This window comes from Clytia hemisphaerica, unplaced genomic scaffold, assembly GCF_902728285.1.
Source record: "Clytia hemisphaerica strain Z4C2 unplaced genomic scaffold, Clytia hemisphaerica genome assembly, whole genome shotgun sequence".
In the NCBI taxonomy this organism is placed as follows: Eukaryota; Metazoa; Cnidaria; class Hydrozoa; order Leptothecata; family Clytiidae; genus Clytia; species Clytia hemisphaerica.
The window spans coordinates 315,345-339,457 of NW_027103890.1; the positions used below are offsets into that span (position 1 = coordinate 315,345).

The 24,113-nt window shown below is 35.4% G+C and overlaps 4 protein-coding genes across 6 annotated transcripts in view; 3 read left to right on the top strand and 1 right to left on the bottom strand.

The window, feature by feature from the left end:
* LOC136808574 (all trans-polyprenyl-diphosphate synthase PDSS1-like) overlaps positions 1-1,154 on the top strand; it is a 176,056-nt gene extending 174,902 nt beyond the window's left edge. For both annotated transcript variants that reach the window (XM_067065104.1, XM_067065103.1), the window contains one exon: positions 164-1,154. In XM_067065104.1, coding sequence (XP_066921205.1) covers positions 164-304 — 141 coding nt within the window. In that variant the 3' untranslated portion in view covers positions 305-1,154. The remainder of the gene's footprint in view (positions 1-163) is intronic.
* LOC136808570 (potassium voltage-gated channel subfamily KQT member 2-like) lies at positions 276-15,318 on the top strand. Of its 2 annotated transcripts, none has more exons than XM_067065099.1 (2): positions 276-351; positions 12,805-15,318. In XM_067065099.1, the coding sequence occupies exon 2, from the start codon at positions 12,838-12,840 to the stop codon at positions 14,749-14,751; it is 1,914 nt and encodes a 637-aa protein (XP_066921200.1). In that variant the 5' UTR covers positions 276-351; positions 12,805-12,837; the 3' UTR covers positions 14,752-15,318. The 2 variants fall into 2 exon arrangements, with proteins under 2 accessions (XP_066921200.1, XP_066921199.1); XM_067065098.1 differs by lacking the exon at positions 276-351 and adding an exon at positions 8,951-9,202.
* A 3,492-nt stretch (positions 15,319-18,810) lies between these two features.
* On the top strand, positions 18,811-21,407 carry LOC136808571 (potassium voltage-gated channel subfamily KQT member 2-like). Its single transcript, XM_067065100.1, has one exon. The coding sequence runs from the start codon at positions 18,905-18,907 to the stop codon at positions 20,726-20,728; it is 1,824 nt and encodes a 607-aa protein (XP_066921201.1). The 5' UTR covers positions 18,811-18,904; the 3' UTR covers positions 20,729-21,407.
* Positions 21,408-22,764: 1,357 nt separating this feature from the next.
* On the bottom strand, positions 22,765-23,806 carry LOC136808664 (uncharacterized). Its single transcript, XM_067065212.1, has 2 exons — positions 23,708-23,806; positions 22,765-23,449 (listed from the first exon to the last, which is right to left on the bottom strand). The coding sequence occupies exons 1-2, from the start codon at positions 23,739-23,741 to the stop codon at positions 22,962-22,964; spliced, it is 522 nt and encodes a 173-aa protein (XP_066921313.1). The 5' UTR covers positions 23,742-23,806; the 3' UTR covers positions 22,765-22,961.
* Between the last annotated feature and the right edge of the window lie 307 nt (positions 23,807-24,113).

Genomic DNA, 24,113 nt, shown 5'->3' on the forward strand with positions numbered 1-24,113 from the left:
TTATGTCCGTAGGTTCTTGACGAATTGACACGCCTTATAATTGCCGAACCTTTTGTGTTTTGGTGTGTTACAAACTTTTTTGAGCAAATCTGTTCGGCTTAATTATGGTATTGATTGATTGAGAAATCAAATTTCAAATTTCAATAACAATTGTTTTTTTCAGAGTGATGGTGTTTCAGAAACATTCATGTTGGCGCGGAAATACGTTGACCAAGCGACGAAAGACATTGCTTTTTTGAAAGACTCTGAATATAAAGAAGCGTTGAGGGTTCTTGGTGAAATGGTGATTACTAGAGATAGGTAGCATAGAAAGTATTTTAAAAGCCTTCAAATGCGCACTACACAGCACAGGTATTATTTGTGAGAATGTGATATATTTTCTGTTTGGTTTGTGCTTTGTTTCTGCATGCTTAAGTTTGTGTAGATTTTTCTTGCTATTCCTCCCTTATCGTTCATTTATCTTTGTTTGCATTGCGATATTCCATGCACGGTATTGTTCGCACGCATGTGAAACACATCAAGATCGGAATGCTCGTGTATCCCACACCTTACTTACTTAGTGTCATGCCCAGGTTTTCTAGGAAGTATTGTCAGTTTTTATTTTGCACGCACGTTTAAAAGTTGAAGTAACCAGAATCGAACGGTAGAATATCCTTTTGTTATTTGGTGTCTGGCAATGAATGGAGATGACTACAGATGCTTTGGGTGAAGCGCATCAAGAGATGAATAATGGACTCGAGAAATAATTGAAATAATAACCATTCGTTAATTATTGGTGTATTTCCACAATCCAAATTATTACAGTCTTGGATAACCAAATATCCTTCAAGTTCAAATTAATATTCAATATGGGGTTACCAGATTTCAAGCGGATGCAATATGTCGCTCTACCTAATGGAAAGAACTATTAACAGAATAAGTTTGACAAACAATCGGAGATCTCATCACTGGTGCAGTTGAATATTACATAGAAACAACGAATGAATGAACAATTATCCAAGTCTATACCCTTGAACCCTGTTGAAGAATTGTTCAAAATATTTATCGTCACACGCGTATGGTTATGTGATGTAGTTTGGTTAGCTTGATTTGAATCGTTTTGTACACTCTGTTTCATGAATTTTAAAAAATAATTTTATTTTATTTTTCAAGAATTTTTTCGAATATAATTTAGTTTTTATCACAGCCATAGTTTGTATAAAAAATACTCAAAAAGTGACTCGAATACAAGCCTTGCCCTTTTCCTTAATTGTTGTTGAACCTGGAAACTTCCATTATGGCTGAAATTTACCATTCGTACTTCAGTGAATACCTGGGATAACAAATTAAAACTGGTGTTTAATTTTTATCGAAACAAAGCTTGTGAAGTAATTGAAGTAATTTTGTGATTACATTCTTTGCATTCTTTGTCCTTTGTCTTTGGGAGTGTAATTTCAATATTTGGAGTATGGGCACGAGTTTCCATGGAAATTTGGCTATTATGGAAAGTTGGAAAAGGTTAAATGTAAAATTGGAGAAATACTGAATTTGAGCTCAGTGTGGTTTGGTTTTTCTAGCGGTGCGATGATTTGATAAGTGAATTCCTTGAAAAATGATAATTTTAAAATCGTCAGAAAATATGACATGATAGATCTAATTATTGACTTTGAGTTCTTTTTCGTTGACTTACTTAACAAGTAGATTGATAAAGTGAATTTCAAAATCTCAAAAACTTTGTCTTAATTTGAGGTCCGAGGTTGAGGGTGTGCGAAAAGTAGATCCCTTGTCACGCAAATAGGATTTCCACCATAAGGAATTAAAAATTGAGTTGACTTTGAGAGGATTTTAATTGTTTTCCCCAAAAGGACCATGTTCTTCATAACCGCAATTGAAAAATTTGAAAAATGATGACATTCCGGCTTCTGTACCAATTTCTATTTTCTTGTACTTAGAAGTTCCCTTTACAAAGATTTTTTTCTCGATTTGTCGAGTTATGTTGAAGATAACTTCTCCAAAGGGATGTCCAAGACTGGTATTTCAATTCAAATTCTGGTGAGTTTTCTTTATTAAATTAAAGGAAGAAATTTTGGCGGGAATTTAATTTTGCGGATGGCCGAGAAAATTTAATTTGACGGGAATTTAATTTGGGGGTTGCAGGATATTTAGGGTAAAAAACAATAGCAAAATCGTTGAAAACCCAATTTCGGAGCCTAAAATAAGACGAAATTTGGCTGTACGTTATATAAATTAAATTTGGCGAGAATTTAATTTGGCGGACAGCGGAAAATAGAAAATTATGCAGCTTTTGGCCAAATCCGCCAAAATTTCTTCCTTTAAGCTTTTTTCACATGTACGTAAAATTTTACTTACGACCTTGAAGGGTGGGGAATTTCCCTAAGCTTAAGTAGTGTTTTAAGGCCTTCTGTAGAGTTTGCTTACGTTCAAAAAGTTTTGAACGGAAGGAAAAGTCACGTAAGACCCTCTTAATCAACAAAAACTCTACATAATGTCGGGGAAATTCCCAAAAGACAGCCTTACGAACGATTTTCCGTAAAGCTTTTTTCACATGGACGTAAAATTTTACTTTAGACCTTACTACCCTAATCTCTTTGTGTGTCTTTGCTTAATCTATGCAATGAGATTTAGCTAATCTCCTAAAGAAGGATTCGAAGTTAGTTACTTTCTACCTAAAACGATGGTACCTAAACTAGGTTTCATACAAACGCTGGATTGAAAGTAGCAATCATACAAACGCTGGATTGAAAGTAGCAATCATACAAACGCTGGATTGAAAGTAGCATTCATCTCTAGAATAAATCCATGGAATGAAATAAAACAAAGCCTAATCTTGAGGCGTCACTTTCTCTTGCTTGGGAAAGGTTGAAGATTGGCTTCTTAGCCTTCGGAAATCTTTAGTAAACCTTTTTACTTCCTACAAATTGATTATTGAATAAACTCCATATGATTTGCATGTTCATTAGGTACTAAAAAACATTCATTGTGTGCTGTAAGAGAAATTTCCATTAAAATTTCGTTCTCTTTTTTGTGCTGATGGCCCTAAAGCCCCCTATTGGTCGGAAAACATCTTTTTCCCCAATTATCAAATCGTAAAGTTTCATGGGCCTTTTATCTCGAAGCTAAAAATATTTCTTGTTCTATTTTTTGAATCTGTTGATGCTACCAGCTTCGTTTAAACATATTTGAAATTCGAATGGTTTCTTTGATTAATTTTAAAGAATTCTCATCAAACTTTGGTTTGTGAGTAAAATGGTAGCTGAAAAGTATGTTTTCTGTTGAACAGCATTTTAATTTGTTAAATTCGAACGACGGTTATAGTTTTGGTGATTTTCATTTTTCCAAGGCTTTAGAGGGCATTTTGTAAAATCGCTCGACTGTTTTGTTAGAAGCACTTGTTATACATTTTTGGAAAGCTAAGGGGTAGGGGAATCAAAATTACTATGTTTCCAATTTTTTTTCGGACACTTTGGTGTGATTTTCGGACAAATATGACGGTCTCAGGCAAAATCATAGGGTTAAAAATTAATGAAAATTTTAGCTCGAGAAAACGGAGACCTGTTGTATACTTTTGGAAAGCTCTCAAAAAATTAAGATTAGAGATATATTGCAAGTATAGGTGATTTCAGTACCTAACTCGAGATATTGAGCTTCCGAAAGCGCAAAAACTGGACAAAATAGCTGTTTCTGGCTGATAAACACGGTTTTCAAGGGTTAATATCTCGAGTTAGGTACAGAAATCACCTATACTTGCAATATATCTCTAATCTTAATTTTTTGAGAGCTTTCCAAAAATATACAACAGGTCTCCATTTTCTCGAGCTAGAATTTTCATTAATTTTTAACCCTATGATTTTTGCCTGAGACCGTCATATTTGTCCGAAAATCACACCAAAGTGTCCGAAAAAAAATTGGAAACGTAGTAATTTCGATTCCCCTACCCCTAAGCTTTCCAAAAATGTATAACAAGTGCTTCTAACAAAACAGTCAAGCGATTCCAAAAAATCGAACAAAATTCCCCCTACTAATTCCAGTGAAGAGAGATATGCTATTTTTCATGAGTATGCTGTGTCTCTCATAAATTCTTAACTATTAGGACAAGAGATCTTTCTTTTTATTACTGTAATGGAAGAAATTTAGCCGAAAAGGAAATTTGGCGGGTTTGGTCAAAATCCGCCAAATTAAGTTCCCACCAAATTTAAGTTATTGTATTTATTCCCCAGATGTGTGCTATTTCAGGCCGTGTTTTTTCTTAACTAATGAATGGCGTTTTTTTGCCAAAAATATCTCATCCGCCAAATTAAATTCCCTGTAAACACTTTTTCGACCATCTGGGAATTTAATTTTCCGCCAAAATTCCTTTCCTTAAGGTACATCTTGGGTGTTTCATTGTGGTATCATCGAACATCTTTGCTGAATCGATTTGAAAAACATGTGTACGTAAGTTTTAAAACTAGTCACGCCATCCATACTCATAAGGCGAATGGTACTGGTTTTAAAAATCTGCAAACCTTTGTTTAATTAAGAGGGGATTGTTAAAGCTAACTAAATAAGCTAAGCTTAAAGCTAAGGCTTTGATGACATTGAGGAAGTCACGCGTATATTTAATGTGACGGGCGCCCCTCCTATACGTAACAGGTTATCTTGTGACAGTATCTTTAGTCCTCTCTGAAACTTAGCCAAAAGGGCTTCTGACAACTAGTGATCAAATGCCATGATGGCTTGGCCATGATCATGTTAGATTCAAAACACTAGTCTGCATATGAAGATCTTACATCTTTTTAGTAGTTCATAGTATATTTTTTACTCAATAGAATTAAATAATGAGCCATGATTGTTTTTCAATGTTGATCGTGATTGGTAAAAGCAAAGAGGTAAAAGTACTGGGAACACGTACGGATCGATCAGGAATTCGTTCGAACAACGGAGGCTTGCTTGTCAAGGGCTTTTTACCGAAAGGGACCAGAAAACCTTGTTCACTGCAATGTCTTCCTCTGAGCCAACAGCTGATTGGTTGAAAGTGACGTATTGACCTGTCTTTTTCTGTCAAGATATCTCACATATGTTTACTTTAATCGTAGAAATTTTAGCGAGACCAATTTTAGCGTTTTAGCGAGTTTTCCCTATTTTCGCTAAATAAATCTCGATAAAACACGCCGAATCGACAGATCGCTAAAATTTATCCGCGCGAAATTTCTGGTTATACTGCCTTGATACATTTTTATCAAAAGGAAGGGTTTCAGTGCAAAGAAATGCTACAAAACGAATTCGGTCAATTATGTAATATGAGTATTCGCTAAAATTTATCCACGCGAAATTTTTTGAAATCGTGATTCGCTAAAATAAATCCAAAAAAAAATAAAGATTTTCCTGGCTCGCTAATATACGCTAAAATTAGTCTCGCTAAAATTTCTACAATTAAAGTAACCAAAGCAGTTGTGAAATTTTTATTTTTAATATCTTTTTTACTCTTTTTTACTAATTACATTAGTTTTTTCCGTTGACAACCATTTTATAATTTGGATAGCTGGTTCACCATCAATCACAAAACAACTCACCAAATATGTATAATATTGAGATCTGGGTATGAGATTGATGTACTGTGCGTTTATTTTCTTCCATACAGCACCTGACCCCGAGAATGTAGTAAACCCCGAGAATGTAGGTTTCTCATTTTTTAGCATGGTAGCCCTAACGATAGTTCAACTTCATAAAAGCTTGTTTCAGAGCATACTGTTACATATTACTGATTATATCTAGATATAGAATTCTAACTTGAATTGATTTTTTCAGGCGAAAATCTGAATCGAAGTTGATTGGATACTACTCAAATTGAGACATTTTTAAAATAAATCCTCTCTAAATCGAAATCTATTGGAATTAAGTTATGATGATAGGGTATTTTCTTATTCCTAATGAACTAAGGAAATGTGGGAAATAGTCCATTTCAATATTTAATGTTCTAAGTTAGATATTTTAACGAAAATGTTTGACCTACTTTTTGGGGTTAGTTGACATACAATTAGAATTTCTACCCCCATTGGGAATTTAATAAAAAATTTTTGACCCGATGTGGGAAAAGTTCCACCGGGGCTGTGAGACAGGGGTGTTGTTTATGGCTGGCCGCATGTAGCAAAATTCAATACTTTTTTATTTTTATTCAATATCCATATTTATATTCAATTTTCGATATTCATGTTCAATTTTCTATATTTATATTCAATTTTCAATATTCATATTCAATTATTTCATATTTTCATTCAATAACTATTGTCAATAAAAAAGTATTTGCCAATAAAAAAAATATTTGCCAATAAAACAAATATTGCCAATAAAAAAAGATATTGCCAATAAAAACAGTATTGCCAATAAAAAAATATTGCCAATAAAAAAGTATTGCCAATAAAAAAAAAGTATTGCCAATGAAAAAAATATTGCCAATAAAAAAGTATTGGCCGTAAAAAATTATTGCGAAGAAATTTTCTCATTCAATAAGTTTTCAGTAAAGGTTGAATGAAGGTCTCCACAATAGATATATGACGTGATCACTTAAGGAATTCGTGATTGTTTACTTGGAACCTCAGCCATACAACAATGATTGAAAAGCACACAGCGCGCTAGATAAAGCGTAATAAAATGGGCTCTTCCAGAAAAAATCCGTTCATGGGGGGTGGAGGATGAATTGTCCAGGGGTATTGAAAAAATACCAAAAAATTGCAATGTCCAGGGGGTAAATTCCAATGTCCAGGGGTAATTTTTTGGTGTCCACGGGGTTGATTTGATGTTTGTCCAGGGGTATAACCCGTGTCCATGGGGTTAAAAATCAAAATGTCCAGGGGTAATTCATGAAAAAAATAATATATCCTCCACCCCCCATGAACGGATTTTTTCTGGAAAAGCCCAATGCGCCAAAGCGAATTTTCTACCTCATTTCATTGCTCGGTCCGCATGGTTTTCACACAACCGACGGATTGAAGGTAAAATCGACTATTAATTTGAAATATGTGCTACTGGAAAAGAATGAAACCGCCAGATTCAATCCGTCGTCATTTGGTGCACACATTGAGGTTGATTTCACTACCTCATAACCCTGGGGCACTTCATCATTTTATCATCACTGTAATGGTGCTGGCTGTCTGAACAGCATTACCTACTGCACTGGGGGAGACAGATACTTACCCCTGGAGGGTCAAAAAAAGTACCCAATCTAAACTGTTAAATTGCATTACAGAAGGTTATCAAGCAAGTTTACCAACAGCCCGACAGCCAACCAGCCAACCTCCTTCAGTCCTTTTCTCAAGTTTTGCTTTGCAAGAAACTCACATGTTTATTTTTCGTGCGAAAGAATCACGAATTATATCACGTGACCGGTGTAAAAAATGTTGAAATGTTGTCACGTGATTTTTTTGAAGAGACAAAATACATTCAACGTTTGCTAAAAACTTATTGAATGAGAAAAAAATTATTGGCAATAATTTTTTTATTGGCAATATTTTTTTATTGACAATATTTTTTTTATTGGCAATATCTTTTTTATTGGCAATAATTTTTTTTATTGGCAATATTTTTTTATTGGCAATATTTTTTTTATTGGCAATAATTATTGAATGGAAATATAGAAAATTGAACATGAATATAGAAAATTGAATATAAATATGGATATTGAATAAAAATAAAAAAGTATTGAATTTTGCTACATGCGGCCAGCCATAGTTGTTACATTATTCACATATTTTAACACAGAATCTTCAACCTACAAAATAAAAACAACTTTCTTGTCTCTTCTTTTCGTCCTTTATTTTACTTTTCATCATTTGTAGCAAGATAAAATTAATATCTTTGTTAATTTTTTGTCAGAGTATATTTCTAAAATATGAATTTCACTTAGAGAACAAAAATTCCCGATGAATACTGAAATTTTGCTCTCAGCAACCGAATCTTTTCACCTACATTCTGGGGGTTAAAAAGCGAAAAAATCTAATTTTCAGAATAACAAAAGCTCTTTAGAATATTGTTTTGGCATAAAATATTTCTAAAATTTCGTGTTGTAATTAATTCAATCGAAAAAATATCAACATTTTACTATTACTAGATTTAAAGCCATAAAACCAAACCTACATTCTGGGGGTTATAACGAAAATGGGAGTCAACTTCAAGGACCCAAAAAATTAGCCTATCTATCAAAAGTAATGAAACTAACCCCAGGGAAAGGATTTTGGGAGTTCAAAATTTGGTTTAAAACATTCAATATTTTTTTAAATGCAAATCTACATCTCTCAGGTCTGATACAAATTTCACCTACATTCTCAGGGTCAGGTGCCGTGATTACGCTGAAGGAGGATTTGCGTTTTTGATAAGAATTTTTTATTTGTGGTAAGACTATTTTATCCTTCATATTGACGCTGGACACATTGCAGCAGGAGCTTTTAAAGATAGAAATAAGTTTGTGTATGAAATGTTTTTGGGTTGTGCCATGATTGGGAATATTTTAGATGTTTGATTGTTGATTATATACTACTGGAGCCTCAAAGAGTTTCTCTCGATAAACAAGAAAAATGTTTTTAGAACACCGCTCACCATAAGACTCGTTATCAATTGAATCAATTGAAAGTACACGCTGCTTTCTGATTTTAAATGGGTATTTTCAAAACATGGGTATCAGTGTTGCCTTTTGCGTGGTCCTCGTTCCGTGTGCTGCCTGCGTAACACTAACAGCAAATTGTCAGAGATTTCATTTGTCCCTGGATTTGAAACAATTGAATTGCTTTTCATCTTTGTATGTTAATGTTAGATTTTTCACTGACATATTGGTTTGAGCTCGCGTTAGAGAAAATCTCACCTCGTGTCTGCCAACACCAGGGTATTCTCTTGCGTCCATCAGTAACCAGTAACGTAGTAAAAAAGCTTGAGAAATGCACGGGTTTTGTGCTATCCGTTCCGTCCCCTCGCTCTGCGCTCGCTCGTCTACTTTTTTAGCGTTTACTGCGAAGCACTGCAACGACTTCTTTTCGAATCTTTTTATGATTCGAATGTTCGAAATGATAAAAATAGAAAAATAATTCACAAAAACAATCTCAAAAATTAAAATGGAGAAGACAACAAGGAAGAAAAAGTCAAAGAGTCTTCGCGAAAATATCTCTTCAAAATTGCTGTCTTGGTTTAAAGAATATCGCGGAAGACTTTATCGTTATATTATTTTCAATTTCTGGTAATACCTTATTCTCATTTTTCTCTTCATTTTTCTTTGAGTTATGAGTCTGATGCAAGTGGAAGGTCTGCGTCTGATTCGGTGGCGAAGAAAAGGGAAAGAGAGCATGGTTAAAGCACTTCGCTTCGGAATTATCTGGGAGCCTGACCATCTTTTTACATTTAGTCTCAAAAGAGAGATATACATAATGTAAGGAAATCTTATCAAGGTTTGCAGTGGGTTTGTTTATTAACGAGCGTTGCCAGGAGCAAATAAAAAGAAAAACGTGGTAACTTTGAAACAAAATCTTATCTATTTTATTTTCTAAATCTTGATTATGTCCTCTACCTGGAAGAAAACTTTGAAATAATTCATTTCCACAAAGTTTCAGACTGTTACTGGTAAAAAAACCTTGAGAAATATCAAGCACATGGTCTATGATTCATAAATCTTCACTTCAGCTCAAGTAGGTGTACCCTAGATTATACACCCACATTGGCTTTTAGTAACTTTTAGTGACGTGGCGAGTTTAACTGGTTTAACATCCCAAAAAATGATCAAGCAAGGTAACAGGAAGACAGGAGATTTTTGTTTTTCAGCACAGTTGGCCCTCTTATAAAATCTGAATGAGTATTCAATTAGATCAAGAAAACAACTATTCTTGGTTGGAGATTTTCACATTGGTTTTTGAAGGATGGGATTTAAAGAATTTATGGGCAGATTTTGTGGTCGGCTTCACAAAGTATGAAAGATAAGATTCAAAATTCAAAAAAAAAAATGAATTCAGTTTTATAAAGTTTGCCAGAAAATCCTGTTACGTTTTGTAATTTTCTATTCTTTTACACTCGATTTTCATGGGAAACACTTTGGTGGATACGAACTAATGAGGGGTCATTTTGAAGATTAGGGGATTCGTAGATCATTGAACGAACGAACGATCGACTTAAAATGTCGATAGATGCCTGTAGCTGCCTCATAGCTCAATAAAGTTATAAAATGGTAGAACATCCAAAATTACACTGCATTAGTTGAGTAGCAGATAAGTCTCGTGATCCAATTTCAATTTTGAGCTCCAAAATATTCTCAAGTGATTCTTTTAAAATTTTTAAGAGAGGAGCAAGGATTCTTTTAATAAACGAACGAACATAGTGGAACCTCTATTTAAGGGGTCGAACTTTTGGAGAAATACTTTGTATTGGGGTTTAGTTTTAAGGGGGATTCATAGTGTGCCGAGGGGTCCCAACCCCCCATTTATACACCCCTATAACCCGCATAACTGACAGTCGTGGTTTACCAACTGTTTTAACGCGCAAAAAAAACACAATTACCAAATTCTTTAACCAAAATGAGATTATAGTCTTCTCAAAAGCGTATGCTTGTGTACAGGGGGAGGGGAGAGGAAAATGTACGTACGCAGAGAAATTTTTTTCATAGCCCTTTTTGCTGTCTTTTTGTCGACTTTTACGCTTCTTATACGCATCAAGGAAAAGAAAAGGTTTCTTAATAAACATTGAGTTTCATGTATGAAATAAAGGTCCACACCAAACGATTTGAATTCGAAATTTTCTTCAACTAAGGGGGGGGGGGGTGAATGAAAAAGTACGTACTTACCATATACCAATGGGGGTATAGCCATTTGCGTACGCTTATGTACAGGGGGGAGGGGGTATTCGATTTTCGACATTTTAGTGCGTACGTACTATGTGGACGGCCCCTTCGAAAATTATTCAAATTTTACAAGTTCGAGCCTTGCGATACTTAAAAACTCTTATTAAAATACTGTAAAGGATACAGTATGTGTTAATTTGGGGGAGGTCTCCCTTTTGACCATGACATCAGAAAACTTTTTCGAATCACTACATAAATCAAAGCCTCCTGCTTACCATATACCATACAGTTATTAAGTTTTGTCAATCAAAAAGAATGACATTTTAAAATCCCGTTTGATTTAGATTAAGATCTGACTTGAATGGATAAATAATACTGGGAAATGCATTAAAAAACTTTTCCAATGAAACCTTACAACATAGCTGTTTTGATAAACGAATTGTACAGCAGTCAAGTTAAAGATGAACTTTTATTTCAACCGAAATAAAATCGGATTTCTTTTATTTTCTTCATATTATAAGAGGACAATGCAAAATGGTATGCCCAAAATGTGAGGGAACCCGATTTGCCGGAAAAACCGGTTTTTTTACAAAAAAAATGCCGTTTTTGCAGATTTTCATTGGATTTTTTCCTTATTATTTCGTTGTTTTTTTCCTTATATTTCGTTGTTCTTTAACTCAAAAACATAATTGATAACAATGCCCACCATCAAGCATGATTCAATTGTTAATAAAACTGATTTTTGAAGCCGGAATTTTATAAAAATCGCCGGAACAGCTGAGAATCGCCGGAAAAACGGTTTTTCTTGAATCTCTCGAAGTTGTACTTTGTATTTTATTCATGAGATTTTGCACACTGTTGCGAAACGGCAATACTTAAATTGTGACGGAGTCTGACTTTGTTGAAGAATAAAAAAATTTATGGCCGGAAAAACCATTTTTTTGGCATTTTCTCGATATTTCATCATTCGTACTTTTGCACAAAGATGTAAATTAGCAATACCTACCTAAAACATAACCGAGTCTGATTTTCGAGGAAAATTTTTTTCCGGCCGAAGTGACAGAAATATACCACAAATCGCCGTTTTTGGATTTTTTCGTTTTATATCTTGTTTTTTTTTCAAACAAAAACATTCGCAAAAGGTGTGAAGTTGATGTTTTCCCGTAGCCCGTTGCAACAAAAATTTTTGTTTGTAAAATTATTATGTAGTTATAGTTTGTAACAAACTAATTGAAACAATGGATCATTGCAACTCAAAATATCAAACATTTCTTTTATAAATATTTGTTTGGATTTTGCCTACCCTTGCCTGAAAAGTAAGTCTCAAGATTGCGAATAAACTATTTCTCGTATTTTTGTCGAAATTTGATGACCATTTGTTTTGTTTTTTCAGTCCCTATACGTTTTTTTATTTTACTTCCTTTTCTATTTCCATTCTATATTTTATCATTAGGTAGGTCCAATCTGGTCAAATACACGTTTTTTATAAGAACATCCAAAATTTTTGAAGCCTTCGGATGTACTTATCTTTTTGAGTTTTTAGCCTTAAAATGTTCTTAACATGTTCTTATTTTGACCATTTTGTGAATATTTTTGTCCATTTCCTAAGAAATAAGGTGTTTTTGAGTCCACAAAGCCTTGAAATGTTCTTAAATTGTTCTTAACGTTTTGGCCAGCGAAGCCTTATGTAGTTTCCTCTTATAAAAAAAGTGTAGGTCCAATATGCATTGTGCTTGTTGGAAGTTATAGCGATAAACGGAGGCCGTTCGGAAATGTGAATTCAAAAATACCTGCCAAATTTGACAGTTTTTCTAAGGAATTAAAAATTCAAAATTTGAATCGACGAAAAAGACACTTTTGATAACATTGATATAACAGATCTTCGTCTCCCTCGCATTTTCGAACTCAAAGATACGACCAGATCTGTACTCTGAAATATTGAAAAAGTTGGTTTAGAATGTTATTAGACGGGCTTTTTTTTAATGCCTATTCTCCAATTTTTCTCGTTTAAACAGATTACAAGAAGACTTCAAAATTTCAAAGCCAAGATGTTTGGAGCGTCAATGGATATCTCTGCTGTCCCAAAACTGAAAACCAACTTATTTGCTGAACAACAACGGGCGTTAATGGACGCTGAACCCGTCGACAATTCGTGTAAAGGACGTTATTTACACGTACGCCGTAAAGTCTACGTCTTTCTGGAGCGTCCGAACTCTAATATAGCAATATCGTACCATCTTATGAATCTAGTTCTCATTTTGGGAAGTATTGTTACCAGCATATTGTCCACTATTGACACGTACGAAGATAGTACTACACTGAAAAACTTGATCTTATATTACGAACTAGCCCTATTATCATGGTTCTCTGTAGAATATATCGCACGTCTCTGGTCTTGCAGCTACCTTGGCAAATACAAAGGTTTATGTGGTAGAATTCGCTTCATGAAAACTCTTTACATGGCTATTGATTTGTTTGTTATCATATCAACACTTGTTACTGCTATTCTTAGTGTTCAGACTGCATACTTCACCATACTGCGTATTACGAGGTTTCTACAGATTTTTCGTATTTTACGTTTGGATCGGCAAAGAGGTGATCTACGCACTATGGGCCGTGTAGTTTACAAACACGGCAAGGAACTAGTCACGTGTTATTTTGTTGGCTTTATCATCTTGTTTGGTGGGACCTACTTGATCTATATCATCGAGAAAGTGGGCGCAGAGACCAGTACGATCGACAATATGGCTAATGGATTATATTGGGCTATGATAACTGTTACGTCTGTAGGCTACGGCGATATTAGCCCGGAAACGTGGGCTGGAAAGCTAATGACTGGCGTTTTTGCGTTGGTAGGGTGCGCTTTCTTCGCTTTACCGGCCGGTATTCTTGGCTCTGGCTTTGCTCTACAAGTCGCTAAACAAAAGAAGCAATTACGATTCATTAAAGTTCGTAACCCGGCTGCTGTGGTTATTCAAACATGTTGGAGATATTATTCCGTCAAATCTAAACAAGAACATCTAGAAGGTACTTGGTTTTTCTTCTTCCCGAGAGTTCCTAAGGACGAGGAGGCTAATTTGACTTATTTCAAGCTTTTACCTGGCATGCAGGATGTTTTAGACGGGAAATATGCGCCACGATCGACCAAATCTAACCTCGATTCGAAAACAAATAGCCCTAACAAAGGAAAAGAGAAGAAAGGTGGAGTCTTCAATATGGGGAAATTCAAACAAAATTTGAATGTTCCCAGACCTGATGGAAATGTTCAGAAAAAAGGAGATCGTGATGTAAGTCGCCGTGGACAACGGTTTCAAAAACTTCGTAGGAGCGTACGAAATAGTCGAAAGAAAAGTAATTATCAGCCAGGTGATGACATACCTCTTTGCAATCTCATCAATAATCAATATAAAGAAGCCATACGTTTTGTTTTGAAAGTCAAGCTGTTCAACTACATTAAGCATTTCAAAAACGTTCGATACCCATTTGTCAACGTTCAAGACATCATGGAAAAGAATACGTTGGCTCACACCGAAACAATGTCACATTTAAAACATATTGAGGATGAAATGACACAAGTTAAACTTGAAATGAGAGCCCTCCGTTCTTTACTTTTTAAAATTCACAAATTTCCACCACCTCAAGTGAACTTCCATAAACAGCCAGACTCTGATTCAGAAACTGACACGTTCTATGATCTTTCAGCCATCTCCGAAGCTGACGAGGTTAATAACAATGACATACAAATAGTAATTACCACAAATAATGATACCTCTAATGACCCTGGTAACGTTAACGGTAGCGTTGTCATCCCTAGCAACGCCAGCGGTAGTGACGCAAATGACCATATCGGTAATGGTGTTGTTGTTACGACAAATAATGAAGTCTTCGATCCAGAATCAGACGATGTGGATCCAACAGATACTGGTCTTGGATGTGATACGAACAGTAATGTTGATACTTGATCAACCAATACATTTGAGGCTTCCCTATCGAATCATTGAAAGAGAAGAGCTAGTGCTCAAAAGATTGCATATTGGAGACCCTTTGGAATCCTCGCAAACTGGCGTCCCCATTCCCCTAGAGAACGAGTTCCTATTTAATGAGCTGAGTTGATTTTGAATGACTTTTTGGCACCATTATCACCAGACGTGAACCTCCCTTTAAATATAAGATGGCAAAATAAATTTGTCTCTGTAAGGGCTGATTAGGAGAGGAGATAAAAATTGTAATCATTACTCGTAATTTGAAAACACCAGGATTTTGATAACGTAAAGATCTCCAGCGTGATTTTGTCTTTATTTTGAATTACGTCCTAATCGATCCAATTCAATTCGCATGGGTAGAATTTTCTTAATTCTTAATCGAAATTTAACGGGGTTGTTGACAATTTTGCGCTTGGAGATTGACGTCACAGAATCGTGTCTACAATTAAAAATTCCGGTTAAGTCGTAAATTAACTTCACACGGTATTAACTTATCTACTTGACTGGAACGGAAGCGTGTTCAGTTTTAGGGTCAACTGAAAGTTTGTGGCAAAAAAATTGCTATTCTGTACTTTTTTCGAAATTTGAAATTGCTCCTGAGTGAAAAAAGATATAATTAAAAGTAATATCTCGTTGGAAAGATACTTTTAAGCGAATCGATGTAAGATTTGGAGAATGTTTTGAAAATTTGAAAATGAAGATGAAAACGAAAGTATCAAATCGAAAATAAATCTTTATTTTTAAATTTTTTAGAAGATTTAAAGCTTCAATGCGATAGAAATGATCTTTTCAATGAGGTATCACTCTTAAAGTCTATTTCAAATTAGCTGGCAGTGTTTTTTTCAAACCTCAATAACCATTCGAAATATATATGATCTTATCTGATCATCCTTTCAAAACTGAATCGAGGTTTTACTGTTCCGGAGGTTTTCAAGTTAAGAAGGATACCGGGTTTACTTTTAGTTAGTATTTATCAAATTATATTCCAGACTTTATACATTTTTGTTAGTACATTTTTATATGATAGTGGTTAGAAATATTCAAAAAATACTCCAAAATCAAATACACTTTTACACCCCTGTCCCACTGAGCAAGCAACAATTTACCCAAAAAGGAACGGAGATTTTTTCATATGGACTTTTTCCTTGCAAAACCTATAGTCCAGTTCCTCTTCTCTATTGTACACCAATGTCTAATGAATAAATAAACAAACTGCCGGACAGTGATGTGACTGTATAATTTTGGATTCATGAATTCTCCCAAACTCTCCAGGCCTTTTCGTTCTAATTCTAAAGAATATGCATTCATTCATGTATTTTGTCATTGCGTCACTTTTACAGCTGATGATTGGTTGACAAGGGGAAAACGAACAAAAATTATTTGCAAAGTCATTGTAGTAGTAGTGCGTGAATTATTTCTTATCGTCTTCTGAAAGATTTTTTTCGCAAATTTCGTTCCTAAATCATTTTAAATCTCTTTCCTATTTCTATTTTCCAGATACTTTATTAAATTAATAAATTACATCTTAAAGTGATATTCGACCAAACTTCACTCAGTCTTTGGAAATTGGATGGATGATTGATCTTGAGATGACTGTCAAAATTCAACAAAGGTAAAATATTTGAGTTTTATTAATCCAATCCGTATGTATTGTTGGGGGATCCTGTCAAGTTGGAAGATGATTTTATGTGTGTACACGCTTTTTTTTATAAGAATGGTGTAAATCCATTTCATCATGGATATTCTTAACTTTTTCGGGAAAATCATCTTAAAATATTCCTACAGCATTCTTAGGTTAGGATCCTAATTCAGACTAGATTTAACATTTAGTACATACGTCTCAAGCATAAAATGGCATTTTTGTGAAAGGAGTGAGCCTTACTTGGGGGTATAATTGGCAATTTATAATTGAAAATGCTCTAAAAATGACATTCTTAGCATGAACAGCAAAATTCCATGATGGTGATATACTTAGCATTATTCTTAATTTTTTGGCCATTCTCATCATAGACATTCTTATAAAGTGTATTCTTATAAAAAAAAGCGTGTTGCTTTCACATGAGTTGTCGAGAAGGCCTTAACGACATACATCATTAAATGATTCTCCAGTGAACCCGAAATTTGCGCTTTTATGAAATCTTTTGTTGATTCGTGCATTGACCGAAATAGTTCTCAAAATTGATGGAAATCCAATTTAGTGGGTCACGTATTGTAATTCAAGAAAGAAAGACAAAAAGGCATGAACTTGCGCAAATCATTTTATCATGCATCAATATTTTTTTACATTTTCCATTTATCTAGACGACATCATTTCTCATGTAAAGATACTGCTTTGGCAGTTTCCCATCTAGGGAAAAAAGATGTCTTTCAAGAAGAACATGAAACTTTAAAGACCTCACAGATATTCAAGAGCCCGGGGGGGGGGGCAGCTGGGCAAAAGGACCGAGGTGGTTCAAGGTTCAAGAGGTGTTCAAGCCCGAAGTGCTAGAGGCGAAACTTTAACCCTTCTCAGACAAGAGAAATTGAAGTAACTTATTTCCCATCCAAAACGCACATAGAACGAGGCGTAATCATAACGATGGATTGTATCTATCGGTTCCTTGTTTTGGAGGACTACATTTTTTGAAATCTAGCGATAGATTTTATTTTCAATCTGGTGTTTGTGTAAAAAACTACGCGCGGGCGTTCTGGATGGGAAATAAGTGGTTTCATTTCCCATTCAGGAGTCTCATCTCTAGTCCTTCGGGCTTGAAACTCAATGGACTCGCCCTTTCCTTATCTACAGTTATTGTGATTTTCTTGGCTCTTTCTCCATTAGATGTGAAAGAATTTCTCTCCTTTCTATCTTCAATAAAGGATGTGATAGCATATACGATCTTTACTTTAGATTTTCTTTTCTTTAAAGCACGGTAAATGGGGGAGCGGTTTTCTTCTTGTATGGGACATTTTTTGAAAAACATTTTTAAGGAGTTTTAATGTGATGGAAACGATGGAATTGAGTTGAAACTATATTAATATAGTTTTAAATCAACCTGTTTGTAACTGGCATCCTTTTGGCCATACATTATTTTCCAGGCATGAAATTGTATCCACTTTTGAACCAATACTATGCGGCTGCCTCCCCGAAAGATGTCACGGATCCTAATAAGGGTTTGCTCTCTATCAAGATCCCTCTTGTGAACAGTTGTGTGACTCACTCTTATGCCATTCATTATTTAGTAAGGTATTAGCCATTCATTTTTAGAGAATCATTTTCAGGCATAAACTATATGTATTATTAAGTACTTTTTAGTATGTGTAAAACCTAAGATTTGTAGAGAAACAATCTTTTTTATCTTCTTGACGCTATTTTATGATGTATGTATATAGCTGTACCAGGCTAATCATCGAATATTAAACATCGTTAATTCTATTTTATTCTATTTGTTATTGACATTAAAGTTGATGGATTACCTTTGTCGGTTATTGCGACACAAATCTTCAAATCTCACCAAAAAGTCGAACGATAAGTCCTTTTCTTTAGACGCATATCATCATTTATCACGGAGCTTTTCAACCGTTTCATTCTGTGCTGAAATGTTCAGTATTCACTCATTCACTTTGTACTAAATATGCAAGGTTGTCGGTTGGTTTCGGGTTACTTGGGGTATTTGATTTTGGGCTGGGCGTATTGGATCATAGCGACACTCGAAGTAGATTCTCTTCGTACTAAATTTTCCTTGTTCTCCGTCCGTCCGTCTGTCTATCTTCATCGTATGGTTTGGGCATCAATTTTTTAACAGATCTTCTTCGAGTGCTTATTAAGACCCTAAGCTTGTCAGATTTTTGAATGGAGAGAATTACAAGAAAGCTGGCGTAACTTTGATACTTCTGATAGGAGCTCATTGGATTTCCTGCAAAAGGACAACCCACAACACGTAAATTTACAAGCTTTAAGGCCATTGACATGGTAATATAACAATGATATGTCCCAAAAGTAATTTTACTGTATTTCTATCGCATAAACCTTTCCGTTTTCATCTGTTCCTTTTTAGTGAAAAAAACATCAACAAAATTAGACATTTTAGAGTAGACTTTTAGGCTTTAGAAGAAAAAATTCTGGGGGTTGTATAAAAACAACCATAAAGAAAAAATGGCACATAACAAAAAGAAAAGTCTAACCGGCAGTACGGATACAGAGCTTGCAAGTCTGATGGAGGCAACGTCAATGGATGCGAAATCACGTTACAAAGATCTTCGTAAGATTGTCTACTACTTTCTGGAGCGACCGGAAACCAAAATAGCCATCTGTTACCATTTACTGAACCTTCTACTTATCGTTGGAAGTATAGTGACGAGTATTTTATCCACTATCCAATCGTACGAAGATAATGAAATTCTAAAAGATTTGATTTTGTATTATGAATTGTCACTGCTATCGTGGTTTATTGTTGAGTATTTGGCGCGCCTTTGGTCATGCAGCTTTCTTGGCAAATATAAAGGTTATGCCGGCAAATTTCGCTTCATGAGGACATTATATATGATGATTGATCTCTTTGTTATTGTGTCCACGCTAACGACGGCCTTACTGAGTATCAAAACTGCTTACTTTACTATCCTACGTATTACGAGGTTCTTACAGATATTTCGTATTTTACGTTTGGATCGGCAAAGAGGTGATCTACGCACTATGGGTCGTGTTGTGTACAAGCATAGAAAGGAACTAGTTACGTGTTACTTTGTTGGCTTTATCATCTTGTTTGGTGGAACTTATTTGATATATATCATCGAGAAATCAGGTGCAGAGGCTAGTACGATTGACAATATGGCTAATGGATTATATTGGGCTATGATTACTGTTACATCCGTAGGTTACGGCGATATTAGCCCGGAAACCTGGGCTGGAAAGCTATTGACCGGCGTTTTTGCGTTGGTAGGGTGCGCTTTCTTCGCTTTACCGGCCGGTATTCTTGGCTCAGGTTTCGCTCTACAAGTCGCTAAACAAAAGAAACAACGTCGCTTCCTCAAAGTACGTAACCCGGCTGCCGTTGTTCTACAAACTTTTTGGCGAAACTACGCCGTACGTCCACGTAACTATCAACTACAAGGCACTTGGTTTTTCTTCTTCCCGCAAATCTTGGGGAAAAATAACACCCCTGAGTATTACAAGATCTTACCCGGTGTTCAAGAGATCATGAAGTCGAGTGTTTACCCGAACAGGATGGTGGTTGAAACTGATGAGGAGGGTAAAAAGAAAGGATTCTCTTTCAAGAAGATGAAGAGAAGCATGACCAAACCTTTCAGTAATGGGACAACGAGTCAAGAAGAGCGAGAAGAAGACCGACGTTTACATCGATTGAAATTACGTACGAGTAGCAAAGCGGAGAAACGTAAGAAGAGCTCTAACGTTATGCCGATGTCTAGCTTGCTTAATAAGCAATATAAAGAAGCCATTCGTTTTGTGGTCAAAGTGAAATTATTCCAATCCATTAAAATCTTCAAAAATGTTCGATATCCGTTCGTCAATGTTCAAGACATCATGGAGAAGAATGCGCTTTGCCATACGGAGACTTTATCTTATTTGAAACACATCCAAGAAAGTTTGCACGAGTTTCGAGACGAAATCCAGGAAATTCGTACGTTGATCGATAACGTTCCTCCGGAACTTGGTAACCATAGCAGCAGAAAAACGAGCACCTCAAGTCTCCGAAAGAGATCCAATACCGATATTTTTCACATTCAAGCGCAATTTGTCACTTTCAGTGATAATTCAACAACGACAGCCTCAACCAAAGAAGAAGCACCATTTCCAACACTTGAAGATGTTAAGAATGAAATTGACGATGAAGACGATGGTGACGAGGAGAACCATATTGAACCAAACGGGGACATTGTGAACACAATTAAAGCAGTCGAAGACCGTGACTCCCCTGGTATTGATAACAAAGCTAATTATTTTGACAGTGATATTTTATAGTCGTTTTTTTCCTGCGATTGAAATATTTCTTTGGACACTCCGTGCCAAGGTTTTTAATACTGTAGGGGAAAACTATCGCGAGAAGAAACTTTCGTGAATCGGCAAATTTGTGAAAAGAGAATTTTTTCCATATATTATCGCTGGAATTAAATTTTGTAGATTCAGCTTTGTCTGAAAAGTCTGAAACAAACTTTTCGTTAAAGCAAATGAAAATTAAGAAAACATTTTTCGTGAAATTATTGCCCAAATTTCTTCTCCCGAAAAGGTATCAACCCTAAAAGTTACTTCAAAAGTCAATCAGTGTGAATCACTCTAACGGCAATCGCTATTCCAACAGTCATCATCTTCAAAGGACGGCGTTAATACCGCATAAAAAACAGGACAGGTCGATCGTTCCAAGCAAAACAACCTAATTCCAACCTTTCAAGTGATGCTCCTTAAATGTTGTACTTGCTACCCCAGGACACTGAAAGAGTCGATTGCACTTTAATTATTTTGTGTGTACCAAGCGTATTTATTCTATGTTACTCTGTGTGTCCGAAAAAAAGCTGAACAAAATCTTTATTTTAAAAAGAATCCATTAACTTACTGATTAATCAATAGATACAAAAAAGTGTCCTTAAGCTTCTTTCCGGACGCACTTTGCAGATTGTTTTTTACATTTTAACCCCATATCATAACAAGTATATTTTTTTCAGAAATTATAACATCAAACTTATTTGATTTTGTCTTTCATTCAGTTTCTTGAGTGCACTCCATGGTGTTATCACGTTTTTTAGAAGAACCAGTGAATTTTGGCTCAGCCTGACCTGTTCTTAATTTTCAGTCTTAAATATGTTCTTAAAATGTTCTTATTGTAATAATGAGTTTAGAACATTTCATTCATTTTGAGCCTTTATAAATAAAAATTTGGCGGGAGAAATTATAATGAAACCCCTGTATGTAACGGTCAAATTTCAGCCTCGTTTTCTTATACGATTGTTCTTATAAAAAAACTTATATTTGTGTAGAAAAGAGAATTCGTTTGGTTCACTCGTACCCGTGCTTTCCAACCCTAATTACTCTTAACCTGGGTACTCTCGGGTACCTAATAGCCGGGGGGGGGGGGTTGGAAAAATTCTTAAAACTTAATAAGCGGGGAGGGGTTGGAATAAAAATGTCCTGGGTGGAAAAATTTTGAAAAGGAGGCTAATACAGCAGAATTAGGACAAAAGAGGGAACTTTCAAAAAGATTTTCCCAAAAATTAATAAGCGGGGGGGGGGTTGGAATGAGAATGTCCTGGGTGGAAAATTTTCGGAAAATTAATTAGCGGGGGAGGACGGCTATTAGGTATCCGAGAGTACCAAGTCCTCCGTAAAACCTTGCTTTGGATTGAACTTTCGACCTAATCTGAATGCCATGTCACTCTTATGTACAAGTCGCTATTAAAATAACAGTGTGCATTTCCATAAAAAACAAATGTATGGGGAAGGAGTTATCCTTTGTTTATTTAAAAAATTTAAGATCTGAAAAACTGACCGAAAATCGTCCCAAATTTTGATAGATCTTTTACTCTACTTGGAAAGGCCATATTATTTTGATTTGAGCTCCTCACAATGAAATTTAAACAATAGAATTTAAAATCCCCACACATGAAATTGGAGCCATCTAGGAATAAATCATATTCTTCCAAAGGAATTACTTTTTTAATCAATCGGGGACATTGTGAACACAATTAAAGCAGTCGAAGACCGTGACTCCCCTGGTATTGATAACAAAGCTAATTATTTTGACAGTGATATTTTATAGTCGTTTGAAATGAAATTTAAACAATAGAATTTAAAATCCCCACACATGAAATTGGAGCCATCTAGGAATAAATCATATTCTTCCAAAGGAATTACTTTTTTTAATCAATCGGTATTTTTCGATACCCAAACTAGGTATCGGTTGTGAGATAGCTCGAGTAAAGTAAGTTATCCGGAAATTGTTGGCACGGGACATAAAGAATAGCCCCAACTACAAAGAAAACGTGTATCTTTTTATAAGAGAGAGAAAGAGAGAGTGTTTATTCCATTAAATAATTCAATGTACAAATTGTCAGAAAAATTATTTCAAGATGAAAAAGTGCAAGAAAAAAATTATGATAAGAGAGTCTGAAAAAAGTTTTAAAAATAATTTTCGGTTTTGATTATTGCTTAAAACCGCTGTGTTCTTGCGGTCCTCCGAGTTAAGTTGGATGTTAGTCACCATTTAGTGTTTTGGTGGGGATTCTGGTTCGGTCTTATATTTTCCTTGGTACAAACAGGCGTTCCATTTCTCGTTGAACAAAAGTCCTGATGGGCAAGCGATACATCCGACAGTTTGTCCGTGGAAGCAAGCGACGTATTGTCGTGGTTCATGGTCGTCTTTGATGTTTCCACTAAAGTGTGGTCCACGGGCTGGGCATTTGTCTGGGCAAGCGAAGGTGGTTGCTGGTTCCCATGGTTGTGTGGTGACGCATTCGTCTTTTCGGTTGTACAAACATTGGTTGCATCCTTCGCTGAATTCCAAGGACAATGGGAAGCATGGTTGGCAGGAAGCTAATCCGTTGGAGCATTGGAGGAAGTAGTTGGCTCTGTATCGGCCATAGTAGATGTATTCGAAGTTTCCGTCAGATTTTCCTTTGCAGAGGGAGTCTGGGCATGGGACAGCAGGTGGTGTGGTACCAGTTTGGGTTCCAACTTCGAGGGAGTAGGCAGCTAGAATAAAAATGAGAACATTTGCATATTGGAGTCTGTCTTAAAAGTATGTGGACACTATTTTCATAATTTTCCAGCATACGTTACGCTAAATTAAAAATTTATACACGTTTACTTAAACCTTACTGATTTCAAATGTGTGCTTAGATTTTTCGCAATATTTTTGGATAAAATGTTGCAGCACTGTCAAGAAGTCCTATTTAGGCTTTTGGCTTTATACATAGTTTTTCGACTGAATAATGAAGAAAGATTTCTTACCTGCTACGAGAGTGATGAAAATGATGGCCTTCATTTTTTTGTTGTCTTCTTTTTGAAGCTTTGTTAAATGGTCTTCAAAATGCAAGATGATTTCCAACGAAATGTGCAACTCTTTTTATACTGTGAAGATGCGGTGCATCCTGGGAACAATTTTCCTTCAATCCCATTAGTCGGATGAGATATTATATAAGTTTCCGTGAAAATCTAAAAATATTTGCCCATTATTTTTGATTTCTTTTGACAAGCAGTGTTCCTGTATCACGCCAAGAAGCCCTGACGATCACGTGTCAAGAAAGTACAGCACGGGGGAGAGTGTTGCACTTTGACTTGCTTGCTTGTAACCTTATTTTGTGTCTCCATCGTAGAGTTGAAAATTTTGCTTAGTGGACTTGAAATTCTCATCAAA

Excerpts from the sequence above, each read along its gene's own strand:
- LOC136808570 (XM_067065099.1), top strand. The coding sequence starts at position 12,838 with ATGTTTGGAGCGTCAATGGATATCTCTGCTGTCCCAAAACTGAAAACC.
- LOC136808571 (XM_067065100.1), top strand. The coding sequence starts at position 18,905 with ATGGCACATAACAAAAAGAAAAGTCTAACCGGCAGTACGGATACAGAG.
- LOC136808664 (XM_067065212.1), bottom strand. The coding sequence starts at position 23,741 with ATGAAGGCCATCATTTTCATCACTCTCGTAGCAG. Across the intron at positions 23,450-23,707 it reads TTTCATCACTCTCGTAGCAG|CTGCCTACTCCCTCGAAGTT; the intron begins GTAAGAAATCTT and ends TTTTTATTCTAG.